We start from the raw sequence: 12,245 nt of genomic DNA, 5'->3' as shown, positions 1-12,245 counted from the left end.
CCCAAACTGCTCTTCCAATTCAAACCTAGCATTGTTGTCATTGTGACCTCACACAGGTGTTTACAGACACAGTAAGGAAGAACATACCTGAATGAAATAAGTCATGAAGTTCTGTATTAACCTCTCTTCTCTCTCTCTCTCTCTCTCTCTCTCTCTCTCTACATTAACCCCTTCCTCTCGCTCTCTCTCTCTCTGTATTAACCCCCCCACCTCTCTCTCTCTCTCTCTCTCTCTCTCTCTCTCTCTCTCTGTCTGTTAGGCAATTACTACGGGACCCCCCGGCCCGTGCACATCGGCCCTGAGAGCCCCCCCATCACCTACCAGGAGCACCGCAACCTACTCAGGAACTTCAGGACCCGCAGCAAGTCCCTCAGCAACCTGGAGAAGCCTGGAGAGGAGGACAACAGCGAGGAGGACTCGGGCCTGTCAGGTGCCGAGAGGAAGGAGGAGGGGGAGGGATGGGGAGGGAGCAGAGAGGAGGGAGGGGAATGAGGGAGAGGGAGAGGATAAGGGGAGACAGGAAGAGAAGGAGAGAGAGGGAGGGGGAGAATAAGGAAGACAGGAAGAGTTGGAGGGGAAAAGGTAAGCTATTACACAGTAGAAATGACTGTGCCTCTCTGTGTGTCTGTGTCTTTATGTGTGTCTCTCTGTGTGTCTCTCTGTGTTGTGTGTGTGTGTGTGTGTGTGTGTGTGTGTACAGGGGGCTCTCTGGGGGTTTGCAGTGTGGCCCCTCCTGCCTTGTCGCCCAGCCAGTCACGGGACTCCAGTGGAGGGGGGGGCAGCAGTCTGGAGAACGGCGGTCCGGGGCTGCCGGAGAACTGGGAGATGGCCTTCAATGATAACGGGGAGCCATACTACATTGAGTGAGTGTGTGTGTGTGTGTGTGTTACTGACTACCCCAGTGCAGTGCAGTGTTGTGCAGTGCAATAGCAGCAGAATGCAAAGAATTGTACAGAATAATGCAGTGCAGTAAAGTACAGTACAGTACAGTAAGAAGGCAAGAACACAAGACAGTGTCCAATCGAGAGGAGCCCATTCGCCCCATCCTGCTCGTTTGGTGTCCATTAATAACTGAGTGATCAAGGATCCTATCCAGTCTGTTTCTGAATGTTCCCAAATTGTCTCTTCAGCCACATCGCTGGGGAGTTTGTTCAGATTGTGACGCCTCTCTGTGTGAAGAAGTGTCTCCTGTTTTCTGTCTTGAATGCCTTGAAGCCCAATTTCCATTTGTGTCCCCGGGTGCGTGTGTCCCTGCTGATCTGGAAAAGCTCCTCTGGTTTGATGTGGTCGATGCCTTTCATGATTTTGAAGACTTGGATCAAGTCCCCACGTAGTCTCGTCTGTTCCAGGGTGAAAAGGTTCAGTTCCTCAGTCTCTCAGTAGGACTTTCCCTTCAGACCTGGAATAAGTCTGGTTGCTCTCCTCTGAACTGCCTCTAGAGCAGCGATATCTTTCTTGAAGTGTGGAGCCCAGAACTGTACACAGTATCCAGATGAGCTCTAACTAGTACATTGTACAGTCTGAACATCACTGCCCTTGTTCTCAATTCTACACTTTTGACAATATACAGTACATCCGGAAAGTATTCACAACGCTTAACTTTTTCATTTTTTCCCTCAAAATTCTACAGACAATACCCCATAATGACAATGTGAAAGAAGTTTGAAATCTTTGCAAATTTATTAAAAATAAAAAACAGAAAAAGCACATAAAGCAAAGGCTGTGAATACTTGTTGGCACCAATGACAGCCTCAAGTCTTTTGCAGTATGATGCTACAAGCTTAGCACACCTATTTTTGGGCAGTTTCTCCCATTCTTCTTTGCAGGACCTCTCAAGCTCCATCAGGTTGGATGGGGAGCATCGGTGCACAGCCATTTTCAGATCCCTCCAGAGATGTTCAATCGGGTTCAAGTCTGGGCTCTGGCTGGGCCACTCAAGGACATTCACAGAGTTGTCCTGTAGCCACTCCTTTGTTATCTTGGCTGTGTGCTTAGGGTCCTTGTCCTGTTGGAAGATTAACCTTCGCCCCAGTCTGAGGTCCAGAGCGCTCTGGAGCAGGTTTTCATCAAGGATGTCTCTGTACATTGCTACATTCATCTTTCCCTCGATCCTGACTAGTCTCCCAGTTCCTGCCGCTGAAAAACATCCCCACAGCATGATGCTGCCACCACCATGCTTCACTGTAGGGATGGTATTGGCCAGGTGATGAGCGGTGTCTGGTTTCCTCCAGACATGACGCTTGCCATACAGGCCAAAGAGTTCAATCTTTGTCTCATCAGACCAGAGAATCCTTAAGGTGCCTTTTGGCAAACTCCAGGCGGGCTGTCATGTGCCTTTTACTGAGGAGTGGCTTCCGTCTGGCCACTCTACCATACAGGCCTGATTGGTGGAGTGCTGCAGAGATGGTTGTTCTTCTGGAAGGTTCTCCTCTCTCCACAGAGACACGCTGGAGCTCTGTCAGAGTGACCATCGAGTTCTTGGTCACCTCCCTGACTAAGGCCCTTTCCCCTGATCGCTCAGTTTGGCCAGGCGGCCAGCTCTAGGAAAAGTCCTGGTGGTTACAAACTTCCTCCATTTACAGATGATGGAGGCCACTGTGCTCATTGGGACCTTCAATGCTGCAGAAATTCTTCTGTACCCTTCCCCAGATCTGTGCCTCAATACGATCCTGTCTCGGAGGTCTACAGACAATTCCTTTGACTTCATGGCTTGGTTTGTGCTCTGACATGCACTGCTAACTGTGGGTCCTTATATAGACAGGTGTGTGCCTTTCCAAATCATGTCCAATCAACTGAATTTACCACAGGTGGACTCCAATCAAGTTGTAGAAACATCTCAAGGATGATCAGTGGAAACAGGATGCACCTGAGCTCAATTTTGAGTGTCATGGCAAAGGCTGTGAATACTTATGTACATGTGCTTTTTCTGTTTTTTATTTTTAATACATTTGCAAAGATTTCAAACAAACTTCTTTCATGTTGTCATTATGGGGTACTGTTTGTAGAATTCTGAGGAAAATAATGAATTTAATCCATTTTGGAATAAGGCTGTAACATAATAAATTGTGGAAAAAGTGAAGCGCTGTGAATACTTTCCGGATGCACTGTACCCTAGTATAGTACAGTGCAGTGCAGTACAGTGTGTGAGTGTGAATGAAATTGCATGTGGATGAAGTTGCACAACCTTAAACATGACACACGTGATTTACCAGTGTTTACCCTGGTGATTATATTTCAGTCACAACTCCAAGACCACGAGTTGGGTCGACCCACGGGCTCCGAACAGAGAGGCGGCCACCAAGACAGAGAGTAAGAGGAGCTCTCCTTTCTCCCTCTCTCCTCTCTCTCACTTCCCCCACCCTCTCTCGCTCTCTCCCTTCTCTCTCACCCCCCCTCTGTGCAGTGAAGTGCATTACACAAGCATTCTTAATCTCCCCTGGGAAATGAAATCACACTCTCTCTCTCTGTCTCTCTCTCTCACTCACTCTCTCCCAATGGCTTCTCATCTCCATCTCTGAGGATTAATGAAATACTCCCCTGAAATCCATTAACCCCCCCGCCTTTCAGCTACCTCTCCTCTCTCACTCCCTCTCTCTCTCTCCCTCTCTCTCTCTCCCTCTCTCTCTCGCTCCCTCTCTCCCTCTCTCTCTCTCTCTCTCAAAGTGGATGTCACTCTCTCACAGGAGCCAGAGACCCAGTTCTCAGTGCAGACAGCAGCATGTTGAGCAGCGGTTCTGTCTCTGCATTAATATCCGCCCGTCTCACACCACCCGACACTTTGTTTCCACACTATGTTTTGACGGAGTGTGACATCACAGTTCAGTTATAATTCAGGCGGGTGAAGCGCAGTCCTGGGCCTTAGTCACCGCTGTGCTGTGCACTGTTGTGCTGTGTTGTGCTGTGCTGTGTTGTACTGTGCTACCCACAGATCTGGCTCCAATCTGAGCCCTATAGTCTACACGGCACAGGTATGTAAGTCTGCTAGCCTGTCTGCCTGTCTGTCCGTCTGTCCGCCCATCTGCGTTTCTGTCTGTCTGCCTGTATTTCCAGCTGAAAACTTATTTTCTAGGTATCTGCAGCATTTTGCACTGGGTTTCTCTACAATAGAATAGAATAGTGGGGTGTGTTGTTCGTTAGTTGTATTTTTAGTTGTGTGTTGTGGTGGTCGGCGCTCCTGTGAGCAGGCCACACTTTCACCGCACTAATCCCTCTCACTAATCAGGGGCTATAATGTTCAGTGGTGTCATTGAGCTGGGAGGGGGGAGTCAAGAAGTGGTGCGGAGAGAGAGAGAGAGGGAGAGAAAGAGAGGGAGGGAGAGGCGAATCACAGCCCTGACATCTGTCAATGAGACTGACACCCAGACCTGTTTAATCAAGGCTCTCTCTCTCCCTCTCTCTCTCCCCCTCTCTACCTCTCTCTCCTTCTCTCTCTCTCTCTCTCTCTCTGACTGTCGGCTTGCTGCTGTGTATTCTACCTGTTCTCTCCGTCCATCCCACCTGTCTGTCTGTCTGTCTGTCTCTCTGTCTGTCTCTGTGTGTCTCACTCTGTGTGTCTGACTCTCTCTCTCTCTTCTCTTTCTTCTTCCCCCTCCCTCGCTGCTGTCAGAGATGGCGGTGTTCACAGACCAGCCCAGTGAGCTGAGAGGATACTCCATCCACACCCGTCTGTCCAAGGGCCCCCGCGGCTTCGGCTTCAACATCGTGGGGGGCAGCCGGCCGCGCGAATTCCTGCAGGTCTACAGCGTCACCCCGGCGGGACCCCCAGCCCTGCACACAGGTAACACCCCCCTGTAGTAACAGTGTAGTAGGACAGTGCTGTTGCAGTAGGGGGCTTTAGTAACAGTGCAGTAGAATAGTGCTGGTAAAGTAGGGGGCTGTAGTAACAGTGTAGTAAAATAGTAGTGCTTCAGTAGGGGGCTCTAGTAACAGTGCAGTAGAATAGTGCTGGTACAGTAGGGGCTGTAGTAACAGTGTAATAGAACAGTGCTGGGACAGTAGGGGGCTGTAGTAACAGTGTAGTAGAATAGTGCTGTTTCAGTAGGGACTGTAGTAACAGTGTAGTAGAATAGTGTTTTTACAATAGAGGACTGTAGTAACAGTGCAACAGAAATTTAAAAATAATAAGACATTTTTATTTTAACACCAGGATGAATGACATTGCACTGTTCAGCCTCTAGAGGGAGCCAGCGCTTCACTGCTGAAATCTGTGATATCCTGCTGTTGCCTTTATTTCTATCCATGAGAAATGCATCAGGAAGACAGTTTTAAATTAAGTATATCTTGCTGTATTCATTATAGTGTTGCTGTTTAAGCAGGTGGTTTAGAAAGGGCAGGCCAGTCGAAAAAACCCCAATTCCATTCCACCCCTCTGTGGAAATGGTAGCGTCGGGTTAGTGTTGATCAAGATGCGCGGGTCAGTACCAGCCTACTGTGTGAGTGGAGCGGAGAGGGCCACCGGTCTGCAGCAGGGCTGGGTAATGTAATAATAATAATAATACAAAGAAGAACAGCAGCCCATTGGACAGCTGTAGAGGTGAGACAGACAGAGAGACAGAGACAGAGGTGTTTCCTTCCTGCTCCCCGTGGGCCTGGGCTGTGGACCTGTGTGTCGATGCTTTGGCAACACTGATGGAACCCAGTCATGCCAATAAAGCTTTTTTAATTGAATTGAATTTGAATGAAAGGGGGGAGAAGAGTCCGCAGCAATCCGCAGAGAGAGCTGTTCATTAGGAGCAGCTGCAACGAGGGCCCTGCAGGGCGCCGTCCCACAAACGGCCCTCAATGAGTCAGAAGCACAAGCATGTTCATCCTGGCAGGTCGAGAGATACCGAGACCCCGTGCTGACCGCTGTGAGTCGGCTGCTCCCGGCCCGGCACCATATCAGCACATCCTCACTCCAGTTGTCACGCATCACTTAGTTTTGTGATCAGCTTTCAGTTATCAGTTATCACTCTTATTTGATATCACCCGTCAGGTGTCAATCTTTGGCATCAAGCATCATGACTATTTATTGTCAGTTCTCATGCATCACTCGAATTTAATATAAAGTTTCAGGTGTCACTCGAATTTAATGTCAGGTTTCACTCGAATTTAATGTCTGGTGTCACTTCTATTTAATGTCAAGCATCAGGTGTCACTCGAATTTAATGTCAGGTATCAGGTGTCACTCGAATTTAATGTCAGGTGTCACTCGAATTTAATGTCAGGTGTCACTCGAATTTAATGTCAGGTATCAGGTGTCACTTGAATTTAATGTCAGGTGTCACTCGAATTTAATGTCAGGTGTCACTCGAATTTAATGTCAAGCATCAGGTGTCACTCGAATTTAATGTCAGGTATCAGGTGTCACTCGAATTTAATGTCAGGTGTCACTCGAATTTAATGTCAAGCATCAGGTGTCACTCGAATTTAATGTCAGGTGTCACTCGAATTTAATGTCAAGCATCAGGTGTCACTCGAATTTAATGTTAGGTGTCACTCGAATTTAATGTCAAGCATCAGGTGTCACTCGAATTTAATGTCAGGTATCAGGTGTCACTCGAATTTAATGTCAGGTGTCACTCGAATTTAATGTCAAGCATCAGGTGTCACTCGAATTTAATGTCAGGTATCAGGTGTCACTCGAATTTAATGTCAGGTGTCACTCGAATTTAATGTCAAGTATCAGGTGTCACTCGAATTTAATGTCAAGCATCAGGTGTCACTCGAATTTAATGTCAAGTATCAGGTGTCACTCGAATTTAATGTCAGGTGTCACTCGAATTTAATGTCAAGTATCAGGTGTCACTCGAATTTAATGTCAAGTATCAGGTGTCACTCGAATTTAATATCAGGTGTCACTCGAATTTAATGTCAAGCATCAGGTGTCACTCGAATTTAATGTCAAGTATCAGGTGTCGCTCGAATTTGATATGACACCAAGTGACACCTGACATTAAATTCGAGTGACTCCTCAGTGCTGTTTGCAAAACTAAGTGATGCGTGACAACTGACGCTGAGGAGTGAGGATGTCCTAATATGGACACCGTATATTTGGTCAAGCAAATTCATGTGTCATGTTTTATATTGGGGGCCTCACCCAAACTGCGGGAAACAACTGGTTCTGATCAGACCCTGTTCTTCTGGGTGTCAGGGTTGAACTGAGGCACAACGCAGGGGCACGGTGAGGCAGAGACCTGTTCACAGACACAGGGCAGACAAGGGTCCTGCCTGCTGCCGCCCCATCGCCTCTCCCCACGCTGTGGCCCCTCTCTCTCTCTCTCTCTCTCTCTCTCTCTCTCTCTGAACGAGTGCATGTCCATGTGAGTGAACACAGCGCAGGGAGCTCTACCTCTCTCTCCCTCTCTTAGTGAGTGAGTGTGAGTGGAGGTCCTAAAGCCCAGCTGATCCCTGATTAAACCAATCTCTCAATCTCTGTGATCCTGCCGGCTTTGTGGTGTAATCAGGGTGTCAGTGGTGTGGGCTGGGTGGGGAACGGGGCGGTGAATAGACACAGCTGCTCCTCTGTGTGGCTGCAATGCCAGACAGGCTAACATACACTCCCTGACTCTCCCTCTCTCTCTCTCTCTCTCCCTCCGCAGCGGACATCCTGGTGTACATCAATGAGACGTGTGTTCTGGGTCTGTCACACAAGGAGGTGGTGGAGATGCTGAAGGCGGTGCCGGTGGGGCACAGCGTGGACGTGGTACTGCGCCGGGGCTACCCCATGCTCTACAACCCTGATGGCTGCCCCAAGCTCCGCGTCGACGGCCCATTGGCGGCCCAGCCACCTCCCCCCCAACCCCCCGGCGCCGGCCCGGACCGGCCCGCCTCCTCCCCGCCGCCCCCCCGCCACCCGCACCACCACCGCCCGCCCCCAGTGCCCGCGCATCCCCCGTTCTCCTCTTCCTCTTCCTCATCCTCCTCCTCTCAGGCCCACAGCCACATGCTCCTCAACGGCAACGCCTACCCCCCGCCGGGCCTTGCTGGGCTGGACGCCAATGGCAACGCCACCCCAGCTCCCGCCCCCCCACCCTACACGTCCGCCCCGCTGGCCCTGCCCCCCCCCTCGGTCGCGAGCCGGCCCCTCCCTCCAGCCTCCTCCTCCTTCTCCTCCTCTTCCTCCTCCGCCGCCCCCCCACCTCCGGAGAGGACGGCCGCCTCCCATGGCGACGCCCAGCACATGGCAGTCGTGATGTCACAGAGGTCAAAAGACACTGTGTGTGTGTGTGTGTGTGTGTGTCTGTGTGTGTCTGTCTGTGTGTGTGTATCTGTGTGTCTGCGTGTGTGTGTGTGTGTCTGTGTGTGTCTGTGTGTGTGTGTGTGTGTCTGTGTGTCTGCGTGTGTGTGTGTGTGTCTCTCTCTCACTTCCTCCATCTCTCTCTCTCTCTCTCCCCCCAGGGTGTCTTTGATCCGCAACCACAACAACAACTCCCTGCGTGGTGGCCCCCTCCAGGGCACTGAGGGGGACCCCCAGACTGCTGCCACCCTGACCGCACCCCCCCCTGCTGCCGCCGCCAGCAAACTGCTCCTGCCCCTGCCCCCCCCTTCTGACCCCGGGGGGGCAGCTGGTGGGGGGGTAGCCAGTGGCGGGGCAGTGGTAGGGGGGGCCAACACTAGGCTGCTCAAGCCCTTGCCCTCAGCCCCCACACTGAAACCCCCATCGTCGGACCCGCAGCAGCCGCCCCCCCCAACACAGCAGTGCGGCTTCGATGGTTGCCCCGGAAACAGCACCAACACCAGCCCCAGCAGCCCCGGGGGTGGCAGCCTCCTGTCTCCGGGGGCCACGGGGCCCGGGGGCGGCGAGCTGGTGCCCGTGGCTGTGGGGCGCAGCGAGCAGGGCATGGGCTTCAGCGTGACAGCCGGGGGGCCAGGGGGCCGGCTGGCGCTGGTGAAGCGGGTGTGGGACCGGAGGCAGTGCCCCTCCCTGCAGCCTGGTGATGCAATCCTGAAGATCAATGGTGCCGACGTGCAGAGCCTCAGCTTCGCGCAGGTGCACAGGGTGCTGCAGGAACACACGCGGCAGGGCGAGGTCGTGCTGCTCGTCTACCGGGGCGGTGGGTCCTGCTCTCACTGTCTTTACCAGTATTACTGTTGTTGTTACTGTTGTTATTACTATTGTTATTACATGTTTGCAGACACCCCTAACCCATAGTTTTCACAAGAAAGTCTCCAGCATGCAGTAAATACAATAAGAGCAAAACACAATCAGCAACACATGGTCAGAGCAACACACAGTCCGAGCACAATACAGTCAGAGTCAGAGCAAAACAGAGCAACACAGAGCAACAATCAGAGCAACACACAGTCAGAGCCAAACACAGTCAGAGCAACACACAAAGCAAAACACAGTCAATGAAACACGCAATCAGAGCAAAACACAGTCGGAGCAACACACAGTCAGAGTAACACACAGTCCGAGCAACACACAGTCATAGCAAAACAGAGCAACACACAGTCAGAGCAAAACAGAGCAACTCCGAGCAACATACAGAGTAACACACAGTCAGAGCAATATACAATAAGAGCAATATACAATCAGAGAAACACACGGTCCAAGCAACACAAGGTCATAGCTAAACACAGTCAGAGAACACACAGAGCAAAACACAGTCAGTGAAACACACAATCAGAGCAACACAAAGTCCGAGCAACACAAAGTCCGAGCAACACACAGTCAGTGAAACACACAGTCAGAGCAAAATACAGTCAGAGCAAAACAGAGCAACACAGAGCAACATACAGAGCAACACACAGTCAGAGCAAAATACAATCAGAGCAATATACAATCAGAGCAACAGACGGTCAAAGCAACACACGATCAGAGCTAAACACAGTCGGAGCAACACACAGAGCAAAACACAGTCAGTGAAACACACAGTCAGAGCAGTACAGAGCAACACACAGTCAGAGCTAAACACAGTCCGAGCAAAATACAGTCAGAGCAAAACAGAGCAAAATACAATCAGAGCAACACACAGCAAAATACAGTGAGAGCACCACAGAGAGCAAACACACAGTCAGAGCAACACACAGGCAGAGCAAAATACAATTGGAGCAACACACAGAGCAAAACACAGTTAGTGAAACACAGAGCAACACACAGTCAGTGAAACACACAGTCAGAGCAACACACAGTCAGAGCTAAACACAGTCCGAGCAAAATACAGTCAGAGCAAAACAGCAACACACAGTCAGAGCAAATTACAATCAGAGCAACACAGTCTTGCTGTTTTGCTCTGACTGTATTTTGCTCTGACTGCGTGTTGCTCTGATTGTATTTTGCTCTGTATTACGCAGTCAGAGCAAAATACAGTCAGAGCAAATTACAACCAGAGCAACACACAGAACAACACACAGAGCAATAAACAAACACACATAAATAAATCAATAAGTCAAGTGAATAATTTCTCTCCCCCCTGTGTGTGCCAGGCCCCCTGCGCTCCCCTCTGTCCCCCGGCGCCAGCAGGAGGATCACTCACCTGCGGATGCCCCCCCCCGCACCCCCCCACGCCACCCTGGACAGCGCCAACGCCAACCTGCCCCCCTCGGAGCCAGCCCTCCTGCTCAGCCCCGCCGGCCCCCCCGACCCTCCCGGTCCCCGCCCGGCCGCCCCCTCTCTGAGCCTTGACCCCACGCTGACCTCCGTGGTCCAGAGCACCAGCTTCCTGGACTCGGTGCCAGTGACCTTGACCCTGGAGCCGCGCGACTGGCTGAGCCCCGAGGAAGTGGTCGGGCGGGGGGCTGGGGCGGTGGGGGGGGCCCTGGGGCAGCAGCCGGACTGGCACAATGCCCTGCTGTCCCACGCCGTGGAGGTGGAGTTGCGCAGGAGGCCGGGGGAGGGGTTCGGCTTCATCATCGCCTCGCAGGACGTGGAGAATGGCAAAGGTAGGAGTGGGAGAGGAGAGAGGGAGGAGGAGATGGCAGGCAGGGCTGTGTGTGCCTGGGGCCTCTGTGGTATGGATTCTTGGGGCGGATACTTAAAGGGTTAATGTAACTCTGCTCACAGATCTGCCAGCAGGCTGTCCCTCTCTCGCCCGTCGTTATTTGAGCAGCTAGCAACAGGTGAAGTGAGAGCTAAGAGAGCAGGCTGCCTGCTTGACTCGATCATTCCTCATTTCCCGCATTGGGGGGCAGAGACTCCTGGCACAGCTGCTGGTCTGCTGGCTGGCTCTCTGGTCCGTTGGGGGTCCATGTGGTTTAATATCGGGGTTGTGCTGTTTATTCTCTGATTTCCGTGGTGGCCGTCAGATGGCTCGTTTATCTATTAATATTTTTTTAATATATATTTTTTAATTTATTATTGCCCCCACCATGTTGTTGTGATGTTGTTCTGCACAGGTTTCTTCTCAGACTGACATTGAGGTGAAGGTGGGCCGTGGGGGGCTGGTGAGGATGTGTCTGGTGCACAGTTGATGGATCTTGGTGTGGAACCATGCCCATGCGGGGGCAGGCTTCAGGTGCCCCAGTTGAAATGGTGCTGTGGCCGTGGGCAGTGGAGTGGGTGTGGGTGTGTGTGTGTGAGGGGGCCACAGGGCTGTGTGTGAGCTTCAGAAGCCCAAAGCACCACAAAGGCTTTAAGTGTGCTTTAAGTGTAGACTGTCATCTATAAATTGGGTGAACGGTGTAGGAATTACACCCATTTTTATATGTGGTACCCCCAATTGTAGGGGCTCAAAAGTACTGTAATTGGAGAAACTAACATAATCATGAATTAAAGTGTGAGTTTCAATAATTGGTTGAAAATCCTTTGCAGTCAATGACTGCCTGAAGTCTGAACCCATAGACATCAGCAGATGCTGGGTTTCTGCCCTGTTGATGCTCTGCCAGGCCTGCACTGCAGTGTCTTTAGCTCCTGCTTGTTCTTGGGTGTTTTGCCTTCAGTTTTGCCTTCAGCAAGTGAAATGCTGCTCAATTGGATTCAGGTCAGGTGATTGACTTGGCCATTGCAGAACATTACACTGTTCATGCCAGGATGTTAATTGCTTAATTGTGTCATGCAGTACACCTGTTTGGAGGCATCTGCATTCGTTATGTTCCTCCACTCATTTATTCAGGGTTTTTCTTTAATTTGTCACCTGTCTGTAAGTTACAAGTAGGAAGAACTAAGTTAAAATCAGGGGGAACTAAGTTACAATCACATGTCACAAATGACTAAGTTGCACCTATGAAACAATCTTGTCTCCCAGGTGGGCTCAGTTAGGTCCCCTTGGCTCAGTGAGAACAGCGCCCCCTGTGGCGTGCCTGGGCTCTGCAGGGTGGTCACT

At 51.1% G+C, this 12,245-nt stretch overlaps 1 protein-coding gene across 1 annotated transcript in view; it reads left to right on the top strand.

The window, feature by feature from the left end:
• Positions 1 to 12,245, top strand: part of LOC136753985 (membrane-associated guanylate kinase, WW and PDZ domain-containing protein 3) — a 58,158-nt gene that overhangs the window by 32,105 nt on the left and 13,808 nt on the right. Inside the window, exons 5-10 of the mRNA XM_066710363.1 lie at positions 260 to 430; positions 701 to 863; positions 3,239 to 3,309; positions 4,607 to 4,777; positions 7,581 to 9,035; positions 10,411 to 10,866. Of these exons, the coding sequence (XP_066566460.1) occupies positions 260 to 430; positions 701 to 863; positions 3,239 to 3,309; positions 4,607 to 4,777; positions 7,581 to 9,035; positions 10,411 to 10,866 (2,487 nt within the window). The remainder of the gene's footprint in view (positions 1 to 259; positions 431 to 700; positions 864 to 3,238; positions 3,310 to 4,606; positions 4,778 to 7,580; positions 9,036 to 10,410; positions 10,867 to 12,245) is intronic.

The sequence above is a fragment of the Amia ocellicauda genome, chromosome 7 (assembly GCF_036373705.1).
Source record: "Amia ocellicauda isolate fAmiCal2 chromosome 7, fAmiCal2.hap1, whole genome shotgun sequence".
NCBI lineage: Eukaryota > Metazoa > Chordata > Actinopteri > Amiiformes > Amiidae > Amia > Amia ocellicauda.
This window is presented reverse-complemented; position numbering and strand designations above follow the sequence as displayed.